Source organism: Pleurodeles waltl, chromosome 9 (genome assembly GCF_031143425.1).
Source record: "Pleurodeles waltl isolate 20211129_DDA chromosome 9, aPleWal1.hap1.20221129, whole genome shotgun sequence".
In the NCBI taxonomy this organism is placed as follows: Eukaryota; Metazoa; Chordata; class Amphibia; order Caudata; family Salamandridae; genus Pleurodeles; species Pleurodeles waltl.
In genome coordinates this window covers 230,935,166-230,959,557 of record NC_090448.1, presented here as the reverse complement: position 1 = coordinate 230,959,557, position 24,392 = coordinate 230,935,166, and the positions used below count along the sequence as shown (strand labels likewise).

Below are 24,392 nucleotides of genomic sequence, written 5' to 3'. Positions count from 1 at the left end.
TATTACTTCCTCAGTCAATAAAAAAGAACAACATGCCCCTTTAGAAGTTTAAGCTTCATTTTTGAATGCCTGGTTAATTTCGATCTCTGCGCAATTGGTGTTTGTGCAGGGAGTTCAATTACCAGGGGTGTGGAGTTGATTTTATCCAGTGATTACTGGTTTCACACCCTCTTTGTTTTTCCTGTTTACAATTAAGCGGGTCAAACCTGCCGATATTAATGGATGAAATAATGCTGATAAATATCAGGACTGCCGATTTTTGTGTGAAAAGTACCAACATAAGCATGATGCTTCCCGTTATAAGGAGAAAATGTAGTAGGGTCTGTTTAATCACTCCCAATAAATTCCAGTTTTTGAGGTGTCAATTTTTATTGGGTGAGATCGATAATAAACACACCACTTGTAAACAGGGCCTTAGTATATTCACCAGAAAATAGCATAGTGATGATAGCCAACATTGACTGTGAGTGAACAAGCAACAAGGTTGGCTCATGAAAGGTAGACCGAAGTGTACCTGGCTTAAGAAATGTGTTCAGCATCTCATTTGGAGACTGAGAGCATTGTCAGTGCGACGGTGGTAGAATTTGCAGCAGAGTTTTCAGGATAAGGAAGGGAAGAATTCCACATTGGAAGGCTTTGAAAGAGCAAGGACTGAATATCTGATTGAAGTTCCGCTGATCCTGATGAAATTGGCCAATTCACAATGTTTATGGAGTACATTGAAGGAAGCAGCAATAGATCTACAGGAAGACATGCATACATTAGTTCCCAGTAGAATGGATGCTCTGTCTACCACAGGAAGGGGTGCTAATTTTGCAGAAAGCAGAGCACTATTTAATGGACATTTGTTTGTTCATACTATAGCAGCCACATAGCATCATTTTTCAGGGTATTTTGTGTCATTTTCAAAGTATGCCATCATTAATGTGTGGCGCTTGTACCAGCAATAATTTATTTTGGAATGCATCCTTTAATATATCCTTTAGTCCATCTAAGTCCAATTTGTCCATCTGAGGAAAATACATTTACACTCTAAGGGCCAGATGTACCAAAGGATTTTACCCATTCTGTGTCTAAGGGAAAAAGCTTTCGTACATATGGCCCTAAATGATTAGATGTTTACACTGGCCAAAATCAATTTTCTTCAAAATAAATTTAAAAATCATCTACTTCAGTTCTTAAGCCATGTAATTGGAATCATCAAGGCCAGTATCAAAACAGCCCTGATGTGTATCTTTGCAATATTTTATTGGCATTACTCACGTGGTGCAAGAGTCTCAGGAGAGCACATCTCATTGGTAAGTCCCTCTGCTTTGCTGATGTTGATTTTCAATCTTAGTTCTAAACTCTTGTGTCAAAAGAATGTGTAATACTATCTAATGACTTCCAGGATGATGACACATATTTTGACCCACAAACACTGAGCCTTATTCAAGGTGCTAAGCGTCAGCAATATAGTTGTAAAAGCACTAAAGGTATTACTTTTCATCTAGTGTGGAGTTTAAAAAATAGTAGTAATTGTTATGAAGTGGAAGGGGGGATTGCACAGAGGCACTTAAATATAGCTCGTAGGACAAACATGAACTAGAACATGACTCTTTAAGAGAAATATATATATATATATATATATATATATTTTAAAACGACCACCTTTTCCAAAGGTCTGTATGCAGACTTGCAACAGTAGTCTAAATGCATCAGTTTTGCTTATCTTTTATCCCACCCTCTAAACAATTCTGTACGGGACAAAATATGTGTTGCCATAATAGAAAACACCTTTTGACAGTATCTCGCCTTGGTTTAAAGGATTGAAAACCATGCCAGCAGTATACCGAAGGGGCTTTTCACAAACTGTATTTTGTAGCATGTAACACTACTAGCATGCTAGAAAATACTATTCACAGACTACGTCTGGGTGCCTCTGCCTCACCCATTTTTGCTGTGCAGACAGAGGTATTTGTTTTGGAAATAAATGTAATACAAACCCAACACACACTCAAAAGAGAGTAATACCACTTCTATTGGCAATCCGCACTTCTAATGTTACTGTAGTCCTAACGGTGCTGAATGTACTTCAGCCCAGCCTTTCAATAGGTCAAGCTCCACACAAGGGCGCTCACAGGTCAACTGGTACTGCACCACACTCCCATACAGAACAATTGAGGCATTATAATAAAATAGTACCCCTTTTCAAATATTCAATGTTATTGATGATTATAAATTAGTTACAGGTAACACAGCTTAATGTGGGATTCAATAACTTAGGAATTAAACAATTTATCATGAATAATTATATTAGATGACTGCTAGAGTGAGGATGCTGTAATGCACTTAACATCGTCTTTGTTCTATGACATGCGTAAATGAGCCAGTATAACAGATCAACAGATCCCATGTGTAGTGAATAAAGAGAGTGAATGGGCAACGGCAGAGTGCCACTTGGGTGTCTGAGATGGTGCGGCTAGAGTTTTTATAGAACTCTGAAGGAACAAGTTAGCGTATATGGCTCTGGATCTGGCAGCAAAGTATCATAACTAAATTATTGTTTGACAGAAATAGTGTGTCCTAAATATTGTTTACACGCATATTGTTCCTTTAGAATTAGTAATAAAAATCCACATTCAATGATAATATGTTTTCTGTTAAGACATTTACAATATATAGGGCACCAAATGTCTACCAGATGATATTTTATTGGCAATATTGTTACATACAAACCAGCTTTGTAGAGGTGAATGTATCATGGAGGTTGAGAACGTAGAGCAAAATGTCTCTTGGTGGACCAAGAAATGATGGTGGGAAGAATGTCCCATATTTGTATGAAATGTTTGTATAATGTGATGTGTTTTGAGAAGTACGAACCTAGCACTTGTCATTGTATTTGCTGTTATTTGCTGTTTAGGTGTACAGAGCTGCTTTTAGACTGTTAATGTTTGCCATCCTATTGTAGGCAACTGCTGGTTTGTGTCTGCTGTTGCTTCACTAGCCCTACATCAGGAATTCATGGAGCAAGTGGTGCCTCCAAACCAGAGTTTCGGGGAAGGTTACAATGGCTGTTTTCACTTCAAGGTATGAGCCTTGGCTGGTTTCCTCAGTATGAACAACCATGTATATATCGATCCTTGAAACTCATTTCCTGTTGGTGAATATAAACATTGGTCTTCATGTATCAATATTCTTAGTACACTTAATAAGATGTCAGACCAAGAAGTCCCAAATACCTTCGAGAGCACGAAGAGTTGAGTACAGGCAGGTGGTTTGATTCAACTCTGCATGCTCGCAAGAGCGTTTACCTTCATAGGTCACCCTTTTTGGGACAATGCCAGTGCTTAATTTGTAAATAAAAAGGTGCCGGTGCCCAAAGCTCTCCTCCTAAACACGCGGCTGCTGCAATTCAATGTGTGAACATGGAATACTGAGGCGGTGTACTCCTGAAGCCGCCGCGGACCTCTTCAATCCATATAAAGCCACCCCGTGCCCCTTCAGCTCACTCTTGCAGCTTTCTACTTTCTCCCGTTGTGACGCTTTTTCGTTTTTCTCTTCCTCAGTCTTTCCCATATGTGTTTTTTGCTCGCAGCAAATGCTTGAGGCAAAAGAATAAGCCCTGGCCCTCAAAAATAAGTACCGGTGCTCAGCACCGGAAACAACAAGCACAAATTAAGCACTGGACAATACATTTCCTTTTTTTTACGAGTTCTGTAATTTCCTCAAGTAGCAGCTCTTACTCATTGGAGCTGCTGGGGTTCTCCCTTTCTTGCTCCTAGACAATAACAGGAATAGGCAATGGGGAGCATCTGCGTTACACAATTGAAAGAAGATAAGTTCGATATTAGTGCCAAAAACCACAATTGTCAACAACCTTTGGGTCCATGATTCGAGGAAAAACAATTGCCTGTCAGTCATCCCAAGGTCCGACTTCCGATATGGAATCCTCTCTCACTGTCTCCAGAGTAGCGAGCCCTATGCGCAATCAAATTGGGTTGTTATTTCACTGACATCAGCAATTAACCCCTTCGCTGCCAGGCCTTTTCCCCCTCCTGTGCCAGGCCTTTTTTTTGGCTATTTGGGGCGGTTCGCGCTTAGGCCCTCATAACTTTTTGTCCACATAAGCTAGCCATGCCAAATTTGCGTACTTTTTTTCCAACATCCTAGGGATTCTAGAGGTACCCAGACTTTGTGGGTTCCCCTGAAGGAGGCCAAGAAATTAGCCAAAATACAGTGAAAAGTTCGTTTTTTTTAAATAAAAAGAAAAGGGAAAAAGTGGCTGCAGAAGAAGGCTTGTGGTTTTTTCCCTGAAAATGGCATCAACAAACGGTTTGTGGTGCTAAAATCACCAGCTTCCCAGCGTTCAGGACCAGGCAGACTTAAATCAGAAAACCCAATTTTTCAACACAAATTTGGCATTTTACTGGGACATACCCGATTTTTACGAATTTTTTGTGCTTTCAGCCTCCTTCCAGTCAGTGACAGAAATGGGCGTGAAACCAATGCTGGATCCCAGAAACCTAAACAGTTTTGTAAAGTAGACAAAATTCTGAATTCAGCAAGGGGTCATTTGTGTAGATCCTACAAGGGTTTCCTACAGAAAATAACAACTGAAAAAGAATAATATTGAAATTGAGGTGAAAAAAACAGTAATTTTTCTCTACGTTTTACTCTGTAACTTTTTGCTGCAATGTCAGATTTTTGAAAGCAATATACCGTTACGTCTGCTGGACTCTTTTGGTTGCGGGGATATATAGGGCTTGTAGGTTCATCAAGAACCCTAGGTACCCAGAGCCAATAAATGAGCTGCACCCTGCAGTGCGTTTTCATTCTATACCGGGTATACAGCAATTAATTTGCTGAAATATAAAGAGTGAAAAATAGCTATCAAGAAAACCTTTGTATTTCCAAAATAAGCGCAAGATAAGGTGTTGAGGAGCAGTGGTTATTTGCACATCTCTGAATTCCGGGGTGACCATACTAGCATGTGAATTACAGGGCATTTCTCATATAGACGTCTTTTTTACACACTCTCTTATATTTGGAAGGAAAAAATGTAGAGAAAGACAAGGGGCAATAACACTTGTTTTGCTATTCTATGTTCCCCCAAGTCTCCCGATAAAAATGATACCTCACTTGTGTGGGTAGGCCTAGCGCCCGCGACAGGAAATGCCCCAAAACACAACGTGGACACATCACATTTTTTGAAAGAAAACCGAGGTGTTTTTTACAAAGTGCCTACCTGTAGATTTTGGCCTCTAGCTCAGCCGGCACCTAGGGAAACCTACCAAACCTGTGCATTTTTGAAAACTAGAGACCTAGGGGATTCCAAGATGGGGTGACTTGTGGGGCTCTGACCAGGTTCTGTTACCCTAAGCCTTTGCAAACCTCAAAATTTGTCTAAAAAAACACATTTTCCTCACATTTCGGTGACAGAAAGTTCTGGAATCTGAGAGGAGCCACAAATTTCCTTCCACCCAGCGTTCCCCCAAGTCTCCCAATAAAAATGATACCTCACTTGTGTGGGTAGGCCTAACGCCCGCGACAAGAAAAGCCCCAAAACACAGCGTGGACACATCACATTTTTTGAAAGAAAACAGAGGTGTTTTTTGCAAAGTGCCTACCTGTAGATTTTGGCCTCTAGCTCAGCCGGCACCTAGGGAAACCTACCAAACGTGTGCATTTTTGAAAACTAGACACCTAAGGGAATCCAAGATGGGGTGACTTGTGGGGCTCTGACCAGGTTCTGTTACCAGAAGCCTTTGCAAACCTCAAAATTTGGCTAAAAAAACACATTTTCCGCACATTTCGGTGACAGAAAGTTCTGGAATCTGAGAGGAGCCACAAATTTCCTTCCACCCAGCGTTCCCCCAAGTCTCCCGATAAAAATGATACCTCACTTGTGTGGGTAGGCCTATCGCCCACGAAAGGAAATGGCCCAAAACACAACGTGGACACATCACATTTTTTCATTGAAAACAGTACCTACCTGTGGATTTTGGCTTCTAGCTCAGCCGGTACCTGGGGAAACCTAGCAAACCAGCGCATTTTTGAAAACTAGAAACCTAGTGGAATCCAAGATGGGGTGCCTTGTGGGGCTCTGACCAGGTTCTGTTACCCAGAATCCTTTGCAAACATCAAGATTTGGCCAAAAAAACACTTTTTCCTCTCATTTCGGTGACAGAAAGTTCTGGAATCTGAGAGGAGCCACAAATTTCCTTCCACCCAGCATTCCCCAAAGTCTCCCAATACAAATGGTACCTCACTTGTGTGGGTAGGCCTAGCGCCCACGAAAGGAAATGGCCCAAAACACAACGTGGACACATCACATTTTTTCACAGAAAACAGAGGTGTTTTTTTCAAAATGCCTACCTGTGGATTTTGGCCTCTAGCTCAGCCGGCCCCAGGGGGGGGCAGAAAGGCAGAAATGGGCTAAAATAAATTTGTCCCCCCATTGGCGCCAAAAAAAAAAATCCCCGGTGCCTAGTGGTTTCTGCCCCCCTGGGGGCAGATTGACCTAAAATTGGCCGATCTTCCCCCAAGGGGGGTAGAAATAGTCTAAATACAATTTGCCCCCCAGTCGAGCAACCCTTGCCTAGGGGGGGCAGAAAAGGCCTTCCAAAAAAATGCCCCCCCCTGGGAGCGACCCTTGCCCAAGGGGTCGCTCCCTCATGCCAGTTTCAGAAAAAAAAAGAAAATCCCTGGTGTCTAGTGGGCGTTTCAAGCAATCCGTCTTTTGAATCGCTCAGAGAGACTTCAAAGGGAAGGAAATTCCTTTCCTTCCCTTTGAAGCCTCTCAGGGCCTCCCCCACGTGATGGAAAGAGAAATGCTTTGCATTTCTCTTTCGATCGCTTGGGAGGAGGCCCTCTGTGATTGTCAGCGCGCGATGTGCGCTGACATCACAGGTGGGGTGGGGGGGTCAGGGGTGGAAGGGGAAGGGCTTCCCCTTCCATCCCTTCCTTGGGGGGTTGGGTGGGCAGCACACTAGTTCCCGGGTGCAGGAAGAGGTGATCTCGTCCATGGCACCCGGGAACCGGTGCCTTGGACGAGATCACCTCGTCCAGGGCACCGTAGGGGTTAACCTTTGCGATCAATGTTGACATTTTTAAGTTGTTTTGCAACCTGACTTCCAGATCCTTATATTTGCTCTTAGTCTGGTCAATCTGCCAATGGCACGGGTGTTTTTAAGCCTTGTTAAACCTTTTTTCATGTGACCTCCTACTCCGTTTTACGTCGTGGGCTGTGACTGGTCCAAGACAGAATAATTATAAATGCAAAGATTAATATCATATAATAAGGTGCAGCTTTGAAACTGATTGCTTTGATGTCAGTCATGCTTCAGTTAACTACGTTTGTAAAGTTTTGTGGTAACATATTTTATTAAGGATAACATATGCAAAATGCATACCTAAATTACATCACTGAATATTACATTAAATATAGTATAAGCACAAGAATTGGAGTAATAAAGAACACTTAAAAATAATAATTTGAGTACAAGAAGAAGGCTTGATTGCATAACCAAACAAACATAATACAGAGATCTGCTGCCCAAGAAATAGGTGTATAGAAAGAGTAGAGAGTAGGGGCTAGGCATTCAAGACCCTGTATGCACTCTCATTTAATGTAGCATTAAGCCCTGTAACCTCCATCATGACTTTTTCAAAGCTTAGTAGCTTGAACAATGTGAAACGCTATTGCATGGTAATCTATAGTTGTTCTAGAACCACAAGTGGTGCTGTGTATCTACACCCAGAGGTCTTAGATGTGGTAACACCAGCCCCCATTTTACCAACTGATAAATTCACCCAGTAAAAATAATCTAGGAATGGACTGTAGTGCTGCCTGGCTCCGTCGCGCACATCCACATCATCCCTTTCTCTCAGCCACCCTACCCAATTCACTTCTCTCCCCCTCCCCCTACTTGCACGGGTGCCCTACACACATTTACCACCTTCGCAGTGCAGGTGGTAAATGTGTGATTTAAATCTAATAGAATTGGGGGGAATTACATGCCGAATGCTGCCCTTTAAATCCTGGTGTGCACAATTATTCCCCATTTCCATTAACTCATAATAGGCCAATATATGTGTGGAAATGCAGACTGGGAATGCAAATTCCAGTCTTCTGTGCACATATTGACTTGTAAGTAGGCTTAAAGTCTAGAGTAGTAACTTTAAGCCTTTGCCTAACTTTTTGTCTTTTTAATCTGGTCAGTAATACTGCCTCTACTAATCACTGCTAGCCAAGGGTACAATCCATGTTTCAAGTATGTGAGAATCTGAATTCTTTTTTTCCACCATAAAAATAATATTATAAGACCAGGAATGGCCTTCTTGTGTACCTAGTCATGTTATCTCGTTTTTATTCAGTATACTACCCTGATGAGGTAGAAGTAATTCTTTCAATATTAAAATGGACTGATTCGTTATCTGGCCCAGCACTTTGCGCCATTATTGGCTCCACAGAGGGCCATCTTCTCAACACTTCTAAACAACACAGGTCTATCTAATTTCACCTAAAAAATAACTTCTTCACCACCTGCTTAAAAACATAGTCTAGACCTAATTTACAGAGCCAACTACAGCCCTTTTAACAACTTGAGTATCGTAGTCAAAATTTTAGAGGCAATTGTTGTCTCCCAATTAGGAGATTCACCTACACACTTCCACTTCTTTCACCATTTGAATCAAGTCTTGGACCCTCATTACGAGTTTGGCGGGTGGTGGAGGCCGCCCGCCAAACTCGTCCCGCCATCTGTTCGCCTGTGCGGCCAGAACACCGGCAGCCCTAATACAAGTTTCCTGCTGCAGCATTTCCGCCCGCCAGCCCAGCAGGAAACAGGGCTTAACATTGATGCTGGCTCGTAATTCGGGCGGTGGAAAGCGAGACAGGGCTGTCCATGGGGGCCTCCGACACCCCGATTCTGCAGCTGTTTTTGAGAGCCACATATGAAGGCTTGAGCTGCTTGCATTTGTGAGCGCTATTTGGGTTTCAATGCTTGGCAGGAGATATCCAGTCAAAGAATTGGGACCTGGCTTCTTGGGCCACAGTATAAGAAAGTCAGTACAATTGATTTTGGAATTCACAACGCACAAGGAAGGAAATTGTCCTGTTTTGTTACTCACAGCTTCTGAAATAGGTGATCTAGCTCAGCAAAAGCAGAGGTAGAGTCCAAGAAAGTAAATTAAGATGAGAGTTGAGAACCTCCTCAATGGTATGGAAGAGGTAGTGGGAGCCAAGTGATCAAAATGCCATGCACTTTTAACCACAAAGGCTCATAGTAATAATAAACTCTCAGTAAAAGCAGTTGCTCCTTTGTGGCGGCTTTGGTTTTTGTTGCTACTATACCTTTATTCCGTTCTCAGTCCTCTACCAGAGTTTAAATGATAGGTATTCTAAAACCAAGTCAAGGCAAATCAGTTTATGAAACTCATAGGCATAAAAAGCTAAGTGGGCCAGTTGGAAATTAAACTCGTCATCTGCTGTTCTTTGGGTGAGATGCTAGACAGACTCTCTTGCCATAAACGTACAGAGAGAAGGTTGTTTATATTTAGTAAGTTCATTGATTGATAATCGCCATGAACATTCACTTGGATTAGTTGCTTACACACGTTACCACTCATATCTCCATCATAGTGTCCTCTAATGGGTCTGTCTTGATGTTTCACTTATGTCAGCAATCACATGAAGCATAGTCTAGCTGTGTGAATACATTAGGATTGGGAATGAAGCTGCATCAATATTGAAATTATTGACCTGACACTTCCAAGGGTATTGCAACAGTGTCAGGTAAACGTTGAATGTTGTGTAGGCATGGCCCTTGTAGCAATGTAGTGAACTTACCTCATTTAGCTGAAGAATGTTTAATTTCAGACATTCATCAAACTGAGGGAGAGTCATCCTAGTTAACAGCTGCTGTCATGGAATCCAGTGTGCAGTCCAGTGCACTATATAAATACATTAAACCGCTGAGGGTTGTCTGATAACAAGTCTTATCATTCATCATTTAGTGCCATCTACAGCGGCCGGAACATCCCTTCCATATGGCTGTGACAGGAGTCGGGGAGTCTACTGCTGCGTACTAGATGCTGAAGATGCATCTAATGTTTGGGGGCGGGGGAGGCTGGTTTATTACCAGGTCATTTTGCTAGGTTCAGGACTTTATTTTTTCCAAATAGGATTGAGCTTGGAGAACAATATCACTGCAAGTGTAAAGCAGAAGCTGCACATCATGTTACTCATGCATCTGAGCCAAGGTCCAGCATTCTAAAAAATAACTAAGTGTCCATGGTGTCAGATGGGGTGACATTGGAATTTAACAGGCCTCAAGGAAAAGGCTGTGGAGCAAGCTGTGGGGTGCATGACTAGGAGGAGTCTGTGGGTGGAAGTAGCTCTCCAAGAGTCCCAGTGCAGTTGCAGTTATCTCAATTGCTGATGCTTTTGGGTCACTTAGTGGCCTCATTTCAGATCTGAAAATGTACATTTGCAAATGGAAGTAGAGGTTAAATTTCTTTTGTCCTCAATGGGAAGGAGCGCAGACGCACACACACAACACCTGTTCAGTTCCCTAATGAACCTAAGTAAATAAGGGCCAGATGTAAGAAATCCATGAATTGCGACTCGCAAATTGCGAGTCAGAGAGACTCGCAATTTGCGAGTCGCAATTCAGGATGCAGAACGGTGTCTCATACACCGTCTGCGAATCGCTATGGGGGTCGCAAAGACCCACCTCATCAATATTCATGAGGTGGGTCGCATTTTGCAACCCCATAGCGAGTCCCTGCACTCACAGGGATGGTGGCCTGCTGAAGTCAGCAGACCTCCATGTCTGTGACTGCTTTTTAAATAAAGCAGTTTTTTTTTTTCATTTTGCAGCCCGTTTACCTTAAAGGAAAACGAGTTGCAAAATGAAAAAAATACCGAAACCATTTGATTTCGTTTTTTCAGTATAAAAAATATTGAAAAAATATTTTTCTCGACATTCACAAAGGGGAAGGGGTCCCATGGGGACCCCTTCCCTTTTGCAAATGAGTTCCCACCAGTATGACACTGGTGGTAACTGCGAGTTGCTTTGCGACCGCATTCGCGGTCACAAAGCAAGTCTAAATTGCGATGCGAGTCGCAAATAGGAAGGGAACACCCCTTCCTATTTGCGAGTCGCATTCACAAATTGCGAGTCGGTACCAACTCGCAATTTGTGAATGTGCATCGCGTTCGGCCGTTTGCATGGCGCAAGCTGCGATTTTTGCAGTTTGCAACATGCAAACGGCTTGCTACATCTGGCCCTAAGAGCTTAGTATGCCCTAAATTCTCCGGGGAGCCCTAGTTGAGGGTCTGGGCGCAGAGGCTCTAGAGTCAATAAGGCCCCTGATTGTTTGGTGAACTTTGTGGGGGAGGTGGAGGGACAACTTGAGGAAATTCTTTCCTAAAGCAAAACGGTTTATGCCAGCAGGCTCCTTCAGTGGAGGGGAACGACATAGTCCAACAAGGTGCTCTGGTCTGCTCAGGTGACTTCGATGTGACTAACTGCCCTTTTACCAATTTGTGTTCTTATTGCCCCTCACCTGAGGTTCTTTCTCTTACTTTTGCAAAGGTGTTAGCCAGCTACCTTGTTCCATACAAAAGCCAGGTAAGCCAATACTTAAGCATCAGTTTAGACCACAGCCAAAAGTTCATTCACCACAGGTCATGCTATATTTTTTTCTAGCAGATGCAACTGTCTCTGTTCCTTTGATCTTCCACACTTCCTCAGTCTCAGAAACAAAGTTTGTTAACAAGCAGGCTCATCATCCGATGCTGTATTGTCTTCTGGGTCAACAAGAGGCCTGTTCTCAGCCTCCCTAAGATTTCTCTTCATCCCAGTACAAACTCTTCCGAAAGCCAACCACCTTAATTCCCCAGCAAGTGAAAACAAATCCTACACCACTTGGGCACACTTTTTCCTACTACATGTGCTGAAAGGCTTCTGTTTGTCTTTACACCACCTTCTTCGAAGAAGGCACGTGTCACGAGTCTGCGTTCACAGATATCTGTGATAGGAAGGCCACACACACTGTGTTTTAAAGGCCTTTGATCAGAGTCAGATGGCCAACTTCCTTCCGGGAGAATAAGTAGCTGTGAGCCTCCGGGAGCAATTCCATTTTAGAGCCCATTCTCAGTGGCTGTGTATTGCGCACCGACTTCTTGCAAACGGACTCTCATTTTGCAGGCTTACCTATATACTATTAAATTGGTCTGCAATATGACCATTTACAGGGGGTAACAGATCATCTTGCCTAAAGAATATTAATTAGGCAGGTCGCAGTTTCCGACCTACTGTGATTCGCTACAAACACATTGATGGTGGCCTGCAAGGGCCTGTGTTTGCTGATTTAAAAAAAAAAAAAAAAAAAAGTTTTAATTTGGGAAACAATCAGGGAGAGCAGTCTGCACCGTGGACCCTGTCTAGCCATCAAAGGCTGCCAACACACTAACACTACTGTAAAACGACTCCTTTTGGAAATCAGTTACCTCTTCATTTGAGGAGTCGATAACTAGACAATAGCGCAACTAGAATTGCATTCACAGACCACTGACACAAAATGCTGAATCACAGTTTGGAAGGAAACACTGTCGCCCTTTCCGGATAACAATTCGGCATGGAACACAAATGTACTTCACAAGTCCAAAAAATGTCAAATAAAACAAAATGATTTGTTTTTTTTTAGATGAGAAATAGTCAGTTTGCAGTTGCAAATCCTGTGCATTTTGCGGATTGAAAGGTTTGCGATCGCAACATTACTTAGTATATCTACACCGAAATTCTATCAAAATAATGTTTCAATATATCTCCAAATAAGAGTGTACTGAAATACAGGTCTGAGTAAACCGCACACTTGTGAAAGTTTTAAGCCTGTTTGTAGGCAGTCACATTTAACTTATTTAACTGTGCCTATGTTACCTTTATAAATACAAAGGATTGCACTATTTACATTTTCTAGTTAAACACGATTCATCGGGATCTACCTCTACAAGACATAGTAAATGATGTGCCCAAAATGGGAGCGGAGAAAAAATTCTCCGATGTCTCACATTTGAGATTTGACTTTTACGCAGCTTATGCAATTTGTGTGCATTTTACAATTGATGTACAAAATACCAAATATGACAATTTAATTTAATCATTTTTTTAACATAAGTTGTTTCAGTGTTTTAGGGAAAGGCATATGCAGTGTGTGGGTGTTGGGCAGCACCTACTTGTGCAGTGAGCCAAATACAGTTATCCAGTCCGAAATAAAATGGTTAAACCACACAAAAAAGTGCCATGTGCTACAGTTACATGGATAGTTAATAGAAATATCCCAAATCAGTACAAAATCTTCTCATTCTACTTTGACTTGTAGAGGGAAGTAAAGTACATTGACTTTCGTCTCCAGCTGACTACCAAGATATCTGTAAAGTAACACACGCATATGCAACACAGTCACTGCCATGCTTTCTGTAGAACCAAAGTCAGTTAACCACACTGATTATAGAGCTTTCTCATTGATACTCAGCCTCTCCCACTCAACCATCACCTACTACTCTACACCTTAATGTTGGTGAAAGCACGCAGGAAATTCCATTTCCACCCAAATCCTAAAAACTAGTTTAAAATGCATGATAGTAACTGCAGAGCAGCACAACCAGAGCATGCACGATTGCCAACCTCATAATAAGCTATGATTTAGATATACTCATAAAATGTGTCGACACACTTCTCCCCCAGCTCATAATAAAAGAACTTCTGTTGAACTAATTATCTCCTCCAGTCTCATCAGCCTCATCAACCTTACAGCACCTATTGTGCTGGACTGGGTAGCCCACCATGCATTGCCAATCATTTGCAAGGCAGATGAATGCATAAATGTCTACTGCCCGACAGCAAGTTGGTTGTAGTGCACAATATTGAAATCAGAGAAACCCTCACACACTTCAGTCTTGAGGCCTTCTTCCTTCCTGAAGGATGGCTAACCAAAGACACCCAAGCTATTAGATATCTCATGCTTCCTTGGACATATTCATCTTGCTCATTGGTCCTGAAAGTAAATTGGGGGAGTTGCTTTTATTCACACAGACTTCTTGAAATGTAAATCATCATAGGATCTTAACTTCCTGTACTCTGAATGCGTAAATCCCAACAACACAACTTAAATGCCGTGCAGTGTTATGGAACAAAGCACCAGGAAAAATAAAGAGGTCCTGGAAGAGCTGATGGAGTACATTTTCTCTAAGAATCTTTCCAGCTGTATTATCGTACTATTAGGAGACTTTAGCATTCAATTGGGGGACAATCTAGCTCAATATTTATACTTCCCCGCCCATTCCAAAGAGTGTATGTTGGACAAGATTGCTGCAAAAGAAAAACAGGTCACAATACATGATGCTAGCAAATCCTTTAGCTGAGCTAAACAGGTACTTTCACTATTTCAGCCAAATATAACCCTGATGAGTTCATGCACTGTGGAGTGGATGTTGAATAACATATTTACTAATTCCTCCTCCTGTCCTTTATTTCACAATCACCACAGCTGTCGTTTTAGTTTACTGTTACCTGCTTCCTGCGTTTTTTGTTTGATTTTACTATTTTTACTTAAAATTTGATTTTTGTTTGGAACAAAATGCAGTTTTCTTTCAGACATCATGTTTTAATATTGAGTCTGGTGCATGTTTTCACAAAATTCATCAGTTTTTAATATTCGCAAGTTAACCTTTCATGAAATTGAAATTTCTTTGCTTTGTGCTGGTCAGTCTGTTGTTCTTCAGTTTGGAAATTCAACACCACAAGAACAACTGTTGTTGATTATTTGTTTCACGTGTTCTTCTATATCTAACTGGTGTCCCCTCCTCCAAGATTAGGGACAAGCTTGCCAATCTAATCTATGTATATAACTATAAATGCCGAATCCATGATGAACAAGTGAACGTTATGTACTGTAACTTTAGCTGTCGTTTTTTGTAGCTTCATTTAACTCATGTGCAACCCAATGTCCTCCACAATAAGCCAGGACACTGTAGCTAATGTAAGATTATGATTCATTCTATGACTTTCCTATCAAAATGAATTTGCCTTAATGGCATTGTGTAGCTCCTTTAAATTTTCATATTGTGAGGTTAATACAAGCAGACTATTTTCATGCCTTGTTTTGCATTTGAAGAGCGAATTTGAAAAGGCCCTTTCGAATGAGGGATTTATTTAGATTTATCATTTAGAATAGTTTTTATCTTTAATTCAATTTACATTTAAAAAGTGTTGCTTTTAAGATTTATTTGGAAAGAAGTATTTCTTTCTCCAAAAACTGTTTTGTGCTTACACACAAAGGCAGAGTTATTCCATGCTCACAAATGTAATTAAAATGTCCATGATGGATTCCTTTAGATCTGTTTTTCCTTGCCTTGATGTGCATCCTCATTGACTCCAATGTAAAAAGATACTTTATGTTATGAAATGTAATCCATTTGTCTATTTTAGCAGTGATTGGAACAAGCTTAGGGAGAGAATTAGAGTTTGGCGAACAGGATACTCAGTTGCAAAAGCAACCGAATACACTGTGCGCTAAACTCCTAAATCCATCTTCTTCATTTACAGAAGGGTGGAACATAAGGTTTGTGGTGACTGAGCCCCCGTAGGATCCGTTGATGGAAAGCTTCCTTCGACAGGCTAGAGAGTAGAGGCCGTCGAAGGAAGGAGATTACACTGCCACTTTCTAAAATGGAGAGTTTCATGTCCTTTTTTTCTCTCTGTCAGCACCAGTAAAAACCTGGTATTGAGGGACAGAAAAATACAATAATGATTCCCATGCCCGGGGAAAAAACTTGATGACTGTTCCCTTAAAGGTACAGAGGCGGCCCCTGGGCTGGTGATTATCTCTAAAGTTGAAGGACGCTAGTGTGTCAGGATAGTGGAGGTCATGTCCTATTTACTTATTGGCTATGTTATTGTGATGTTTCTAGTTGTAAGGAGATGTACGTGTAGTTACTCAGTTATTTGGTCTAGGTGATTTATTAAGTCTGCTCTGAAGATCTGGATCCAAGAATCAACTAGGAGAGTTTTTGATAAAGCTGAATCCATTTTTGGAGACTGATAAGCCTTAATGAAAATGTTCATTTTCAGGATTTCTTGAATGATAGCAGGCTGGCTTCCTCATTAGTAGGTTGAAGGTACTGAATAAGAAGCAATCTCTGTAACAGTGTAGAAAGTAACTATTTGAAAAGAGTTGTTTAATATGTATGTTTTTCTTTCTTCTTCTGTTTGTCTTTTTACTGTCTTTCCTTTTTTCCCTTTTAGTTTTGGCAGTACGGAACATGGATTGAGTTGGCAGTGGATGATCGTCTACCCACTGTGAAGATGGAAGTAAGAGACCTTTCTGGGACTATCACAGTATCTTATAAACTGCTCTTCATCCGCTCCAAAGAAAATAATGAGTTCTGGAGCTCGTTGCTGGAGAAAGCATATGCAAAGTAAGAAATAAACCATTTTTCCTGGAGCTATGAGATTGTGTATGAGTGGGTATCTGGTGAAGGGTTGAAGAATGGACTATGGAGAATAACACCTCAAGAATATGATGAGAGGGGTGTGATGTAGAAAAGACTGGAGAGTGCCGTTTCAGCATGATTGCGGGATTGGTGAGCATGTATGTATTCCATGCAGGATATGGAGGCTTAATGAGCGTTCCTTCTATTGGTTAGCCCTCTCAGTCAAATGTTCAATCAAGGGCAGTGCAAAGGGCTTTACCCAGTGCTCGGTAAATAATTGAGTATGCTTAGAAGAGGATGGGTGGTAAGATGGCAAAAGACAATTGATCAGTTACATAGCGGTCTTAATAGAGATCAAGATGTATTTTGTGAAAGATACATGGCCCTGAAAGGGCAGGAAAGAAGTAACAAAATACTTCAACTTGGGGAGGATCACCTCTATGGCCACTTAATAGATACATAGGAGATAGATCTTAGCACTGGGACTAAAATAATGGTAAGCCAGTGGCTAAAAGTGATCTTGACATTAAGCAGGAGATGGTGCATTGGTGATTGCAATATTAAGAAGATTCTAGGGCAACTACACATATAAAGAGGGATGCTTTAAGCAAGGCATAGCAGAGGGTGAATGAAGAATCAACAGATTTGAAAACTAAAGCGGGACTAGCTCTGCCCCTTGATAATCCCACACACTACTCAAATTGTGACCTGGCTGATTAAACGAAGGACATCACAAACGAACTTTTAAAGTACACTTTGAAACATCTCTGGAAACTGTAAAATATGTATAACCTAATTTAACTGTATTTCAGTGTTACCACAAATACCTTAGAATATTAAAAAGAAACAATATATTTGTCTATGTGGCTTGTCAGTAGGCCTGTACACACCTGTGTTGTTCTCTTTGCAGCTGCTGGAAAAGGCTTCAGGCTATCTGGAGCTCCCTTCGCACCTGCTGCACCTCAGTGGCTATCAAATGAGTATATAAAGTGAGATCAAAGTTGGGGCTTGAGCTTGGTCAAGAATTTGAAGCATTTTGGAACAAGAAACAATTCATTCAGGTTAGCCACGGGGCTGCTTTCTACCAGGGCTTCATGGGCTTCAAATACTAGATCAATATGACATCTGAATGCAGACAGCTGTTGATAACATTTCCAAGCAAAGCAAGAGGAACAAATCATGATAGGGAACAAGTACTTGCAGGTGTATGGTAAACAGCAGTTCCTCCCGTTGGAGATTTCTACATTCAGTCTTCAGGGAGTTATTTATTGTTTGGCAGAGTGGGAGCCCTACAGCACATCAATTAGGGTCACAAGCTACCAAAAGAGCAGTTCCCCACTCCATTTAGAAGTAGAAAACCTTTGATCGTGCACCAGTAGCGCCTCTGTTGGCACACAGTTAATGGTGGCATTCCATCCAACACATGTTTGCTGCCTTTTTTTTTACATTAGGGCAGTAACCTCAATGCAGAGCTTCCGTCCCCAGATTATAAAGCATGGCAGACCTGGGCAGGAAAAAATCATGAGTGGCACACAATTGCTGGTATACATTTTTTGTGCATTAGGGCATTTTTTTTGCTTTCTTTTTTAAAAAAAAACAAAATTATTGAGCAGGCCATCATGACATTGTGGTCACTCCAAAAATAGTTTATCATGAAAGATCCCTTGTTTGGTGGTGGTAGCACTTTTGGCATAAATTAAACGCTGCAAGTGGGGTTCATGTTTAGATAGACCAGCATACAGGATGGAGGCAGTTCTAGCAGCTTTAGCGGACTGGTGTGGATGTTGTCTAAATGACTGCTTACTCATTTTTTGGGGGCTGCAAGAGGCTGTTGAATAACCTTTTGCTCTGAGTATCATGAAGCGTTTGGCTATATGAATTTGTGAATGGCCATATAGGTGATAATGCTTCATAACACTACTTAGGAATATGCAGAAATGGAGTTTGGGTCATGCAGACCAGGCAAATGTTTGGTCAAAATAGACATTTTTCACAGTTTATGATGTTTCCTTTTGAGCTAGTTTGAGTGACTGAGTCCTTTTGACACAATTTAAAGGGGGATTGCCACAACAAGTGCAAGTCTTCCACTATGTCTCCAGCAGCACACAAGTTAATTGAGATCATGTAACCTGTTCAGCAGCCCACTTTTATACTGGACCTTCAAAGTCATCCTGGACATTATACTCTGGTGCCTAGATGTTTGAGCAAAGAGGTTGCTATGCCCAGCAGTGTATGGTCCAAATCTCCTTCCTGATCAGAAAACTTGTGTTCCCAATTCTTGAATTCATAGAGGGTAAAAAATTGAACAAGTAGGAACAGCCCTTCCCTGTTCATTTGGCAGGTATCATGGGTTCTTTGCAAAATCAAGAGAGACTGCCTCCGCCCAGGCTTGTTCTGACGTGCTAATGGCTAAGCATGGGGATTCAAAAAGAATAACTATCTTGCCTTATGCAGGAATCCCTGGTCAATTTGTAAATAGTAGCTGTGGGACCTGTCACATTTTGCAGGGTTATCCCCAAACTTCTTTGCCTTCTCCCTCCTATTTTTTCTGACCTGTTTTTGTTGGCTTTAGGACTCTGGGCACTTTACCACTGCTAACCAGTACTATTGTGCATGTGCTCTAGGGTCTAAACTGTATTGGTGATTGGTTTCTCCATGATTGGCTTATGTGATTCCCTAGTAAGTCCCTAGTTTAGTGCACCAGGTGTGACCAGGGCCTGTGAATCAAATGCTACCAGTGGGCCTGCAGCACCGATGGTGCCCTCTACATGAATAGCCCTGCAAACATGTATCAGACCTGCCACCACAATGCCTGTATGTGAAGTTTTAAACTGCCATTTCAACCTGGCAAGTGCACCCAGTTGCCAGGTCCAAACCTTACTTTTTACTACATTTAAATCACCCCTAAGATAGGCCCAAGGCAACACCGTGGACAGAGTGCAGTGTATTTAAAAGGTAGGACATGTACTGGTGTGTTTTACATGTCCTGAAAGTGAAATATCGCTAAATTTGTTTTTCACTATTGCAAGGACTATCTCTCCCATAGAGTAACATGGGGATTACCTTGAAATATCTTTTAAGTGTAATTTCCCATTGAGAGTGGATAGAGCTCTGGAGTTTGGGGGATCTGAACTCACAATTTAAAAATACATCTTTTGGTGAAGTTGTTTTTTTAAATTGTAAGTTTGAAAATGCTACTTTTAGAAAGTGGGCATTTTCTTGCTTAACTATTCTGTGCTTCTGTCTGTCTGTGGAATACACTTCTGGGTCAGGATAACAATTGGGCTGTTTGTGAATTCACTCTAGAAATTCACACAAAGAGAGTTGAGGTGTGCCCTGCATAACCTGATTGGTGTTCCTGAGCTAGAGTCTTAGGAGGAGCTGACACTTGAACCTGAATAGGGCTGTGCCTGTCCTTACACAAAGCAGTCTCCAATCCATTGGAGTGTGTCTAGGGCCAGGGCATAAAAGGCCTGGCCTTGTGCACTACAAAGACTTTTCTTTGAAGTTTGTCTACTTCAAAGCCAGAAATGGGTATAAGTACTGGACCTCTAACCCCACAGCATTAGAAAACCTCTGGACTGAGGACATTCTGCCAGGAAGAAGAGCTGGATGAGGTCGGAGGGCCTGCCACTCCGTTCTTTGCTTTGTTGTGCTGGCCTGCTGCTTGCTTCTTCTGTCCTCGGATTGAAAGGACTGGACTTCGCTTTCTACATCCTGTTTACAGAGTTCTCCAAGACCTTGAGCTGAGCTTGCCTCCTGTTAAGAAGTCTCAGAGACATCAAAGACTTGGGGCCTCATTATGAGTTTGGCAGGTGGTGGATGCTGCCCGCCAAACTCTTTGGGCCGGAAAATCACCACTCCGGTTTTCTGCCCGCTGGCCCTATTACGAGTTTCCCGCTGGCCCAACGGGAAACTCACCACAACATTGACGCCGGCTTGTAATCGAGACGGCGGCAATGTTGCGGTGCATCGGATGCAACAGCGTCCATAGCGCTTTTCACTGCCTGTAACTCAGGCAGGGAAAAGCGCAAGAGAGCTGTCCAGGGGGGCCCCTGCACTGCCCATGCCAAGTGCATGGGCAGTTCAGATGCCCCCATGTGCCCACCGGAAACCCAGTCTCCGCCAGCCTTTGCATGACGGCGAAACCGCCATGCAAAAGCTGTCAGACACGGGGCTCATAGTCCCCAGGGCAGCGCTTCTAGAAGAGCTGCCCTGGCGAATTAAGACCACGAGCACCGACAGGCCGTCAGACGGCCTAAAAGTGGCGGTGCCGGTGGTCTGACCGCACCACTTTTGCGGCGGTCCGAGCGCCACCACGAGTGTGGCAGTCTTAAGACCCCCACACTCGTAATGAGGGCCTTAATCTGCCAGCACCTGGGCTCTGCTGCTGAGAGCCCTTACTTGCCAAGTGGTGTCAACTCGAGTCCCTGTGCCCATGAAAGTGTAAGCTGGTGTCCTGAAGGAGAAAATCAACGCACCGACTCTCTGCGTCTGGAGAATCGACGCAACACCTGTCTTGCGGCTGCAGAAATCAACACAGCACTTGTTTCACCATGGCTCCATCAACACAGCCCACCTGGAATTTCCATGCATCGTCCCTGGGCCTCAATTTCCCATCGAACCGCAATAAGGAACCAAGGCTGAATGTCCAAAAATCAACGCATCACCTTTCCTGCAAGGAAAGAATAGACACATCACCTCCCCTGCCAGTGAGGAACAAATACATCGCCTCACCTACAAGGAAAGACTCAACGCATCACCTCCCCTGAGCACTATGGAACCTATGCAACGCTTTGCTTTTTCAGGGCCTTACCTCCCTGTGGCTCGCGTCATCTTTGTCTTTGACGCATTCCAGGTACTTTTTGATAAAAAGATACAACCATTGATTCCTATGGACTAAGACTCATTCAAACATTTAAAATGGGATATATTTGCTTGCATATGTTGGATTTTTTTTGTTTTGATCTTGTTTTACTCAGATAATTATTGGCTATTTTTCTAAAGTGGTGTGGAGTACTTTTGTAGTGTTTTCACTGTGTTACTGTGTGTGTACAAATACTTTATACATTGCCTCTGAGATAAGCCTAACTGCTTGAGCCAAGCTACCAAGTGGGTGAGCAGGGATTATTTTAGCTGTGTGGCTCATTTACCCTGACTAGAATGAGGGCCCCTACTTGGACTGGGTGCAAACCACTGCCTACTAGAGACCCCATTTCTAACAGTACCCATTCTCCACATGTTCCTTTTCACTATAGTTTGTTGTAATTCTGTTCCTGGAAGAATACTGTTTGGCACTAAAAGTTTTTCGGAATGCTTTGCAGCAAAACTTTGACATAGTATTTTTCCACAAAATATGGCAGCGCTCTCCACTACTTACCTGGATCATGCTTTGGCAGTCTATTTTTGGACAGTCCACATCTAAGGCATTCCAGCACCTTGTGGCAATTCTCCTCCTAGATGTTCTGCAGAGAAGGTCTTGAATAACACCTTTAGGTGGTTGCAGAGATATTTTGTGGCATACGTCAGGTAAGTCCATGTCAATCCGCCAACGCTCTTTGAAGCTCTGAACTGGCAGTAAGTCAAGCAGAGCCATTAGGACATCTGAACTTGTACTGCTCTCCAGCCTTTGGTGTGAATACCTCATTATTTAAGTTCACTTTTGTGACAATGCAAGTTATAGCTGAAGTACTAAAAATCAGGTGCGTAATGAAAATTGGAATGAACGTTTGGTCACTGCCATTCTCAAGACCCATTTACTGCCATTCTCACGATTCAATAATTCATGTATATGACATTGGCCCTCCAGAAGGACAGTTTGTAGTCAGGATGCCTAATTACAGGATAGGAGATTAATACATTAATTTTGAAATTTCAAGAACCATATTCCACTCCTCAATTTCAGTTTGTGATAGTGTAAGAAATTGGGTCACTGGTTGAGGGGATTAAACTCTTCTCAAACAGAAACCACAATTCTTCTCAGGGTGAAGTCACAAGCAAACTCTGTGCTCAACCCTTGGTTAGCTTGGCACAGAGCAGTCAGGCTTAACTCAGATGCAATGTGCACAGTATTTGTGCAACACTTCAAACATAGTGGAAACACACCACAAAAGAATCCCACAACAGTTTAGAACGCTAGAGTAATATTTAATGATAAAGCAAGACCAAAACAACAAAAATCCAATTAGTGGAACCGGATATGCAAGTTTCAGTTTTTCACTAAAAATAACACCAAATTCACAAAGTGCCAATTGTGGATATCTGGTCACGCAGGACTGGAACAAAGTCACAAGTTCAGGCCGACAGTGATGGAGAGCAGGTCGGCTACAGGGACCTGGAGAGGCCCACTGAAAAAAGTACCTTACATCCTGGTTTGCTAAGTGTTTTGGAGGGTCTACAGCCGAGGTGCAGCAAGGCAGTGGTGCAAAGTCCTGCATTGGCGAAGATCCCGTTAACAAGGAGTTGAGATGCGAAGTCTGGCATCGAAGACGCTCTGCTCAGTCTGAACAATGCATCAGGTCCATGGAGCTGTAAGGCTGTGATATGGATTCTGGTGTTGTCATCGGGGCTGGGTCAATGTGGGATGCGAGGGCCTGTGCAGAGAATGTGTTGCACAGTGGTGATTCCTATGAGGCAACTGACTACGATTTGATGCATGTCTTTGCGATGGAGCCAATCCACGTAGCAGCCGCAATGCATCAGTTCTGCTTGGGGATTGTGCTGCACAGTAGCATAGATTTGTTGTTTCCACTGGATCCACAGAGGCTGGCACTTAAAGCCCTCTTCCAAGGGTCCAGGACTGGGGTGGCACCACTTGGCAGGGTAGACTCACAGATGGTAGAGTCCAGGTGCTGCGTTCAAGTTTGTTGGATCCTTCTGTTCCTAATGCTGTAGTCAGGAGGCCAGCCAACTAGGCCATGGAATCACTTTGGAGTCCTGGGTTCAACAGATGCAGATCTAGTCCTTCTCACTCAGGCAGGAGGTAGCAGGTAAGCACGGCAGGGCAGCAGTCCTTCAGAGCAGCCATCTATCAGACTGGCAGTCCTTTTAGTAGCAGAGCAGTCCTTTTTCTGGCAGAGTTCAGTGGTGTACCAAAGAGTTGGTATCTGAGCCCCAGTATTTATACACATTTGTACCTTTGAAGTGGGGAGAAGCTTCTAGAGGTTTACCTTTGAAGTCCCCAGGCATCCTGTCTTCCCTGCCTTCCAGACTAACTAGAGGGGGTATGTAGCCCTTTGTGTGGAGGCAGGACACAGCCTATTAAAGTGCAGGTAGGGCTGTGGGCAGCTTTGACCTCCCATCCTCCCAATGATGGCTTATCCAGGCACACTAAGCAATAAAAGTATGTGGCTTGGCTGTGTAGGAGGAATACACAAAGCCCAATTGTCAGCAGCACCCAGTCATGTGACCCAGGAGCTACAGGCACTGATTGGCTAAGACTAAAAAATGCCAAGTTTCTAATAGTGACATTTTCAAAATTGTAAATTAAACTTTACAATAAGAGAATACTTTTCATTACAGTTCCAAAGACGTCAAACATGGGCTAGTTACCTGCTCCCATTTGAAAGTTACAGGTTAGTAAATGTAGTAAGGTAACTTTAATGTTATCCTATGGGATAGGTAGGCCTTGCAGTAGTGGAAAACAAATGTAAGAGTTTTTCAATACCAGGACACGTAAAACGTAAAAGTATGTGTCCAACCTTTTAAAAACACTGCACTCTGGCTTCTGGGCTGCTAGGGCCAACCCTTGGGATGACACATATGTATTAAAAAGGAATGTTCAGGCCTGGCAAAAGATTTACTTTCCAGGTAGAATTAACAGTTAAAACCTGCACACATAGGTCGAAAGGGCAGGCCCGAGACAGGCTTAAAAGGCTACTTAAGTGGTTGGCAGAATACGTGCTGCAGG

General features: G+C 42.6%; 1 protein-coding gene across 2 annotated transcripts in view; it reads left to right on the top strand.

The window, feature by feature from the left end:
- Positions 1-24,392, top strand: part of LOC138259114 (calpain-1 catalytic subunit-like) — a 201,272-nt gene that overhangs the window by 36,559 nt on the left and 140,321 nt on the right. For both annotated transcript variants that reach the window (XM_069206610.1, XM_069206609.1), the window contains 2 exons: positions 2,951-3,069; positions 16,296-16,468. In XM_069206610.1, the coding sequence (XP_069062711.1) occupies positions 2,951-3,069; positions 16,296-16,468 (292 nt within the window). The remainder of the gene's footprint in view (positions 1-2,950; positions 3,070-16,295; positions 16,469-24,392) is intronic.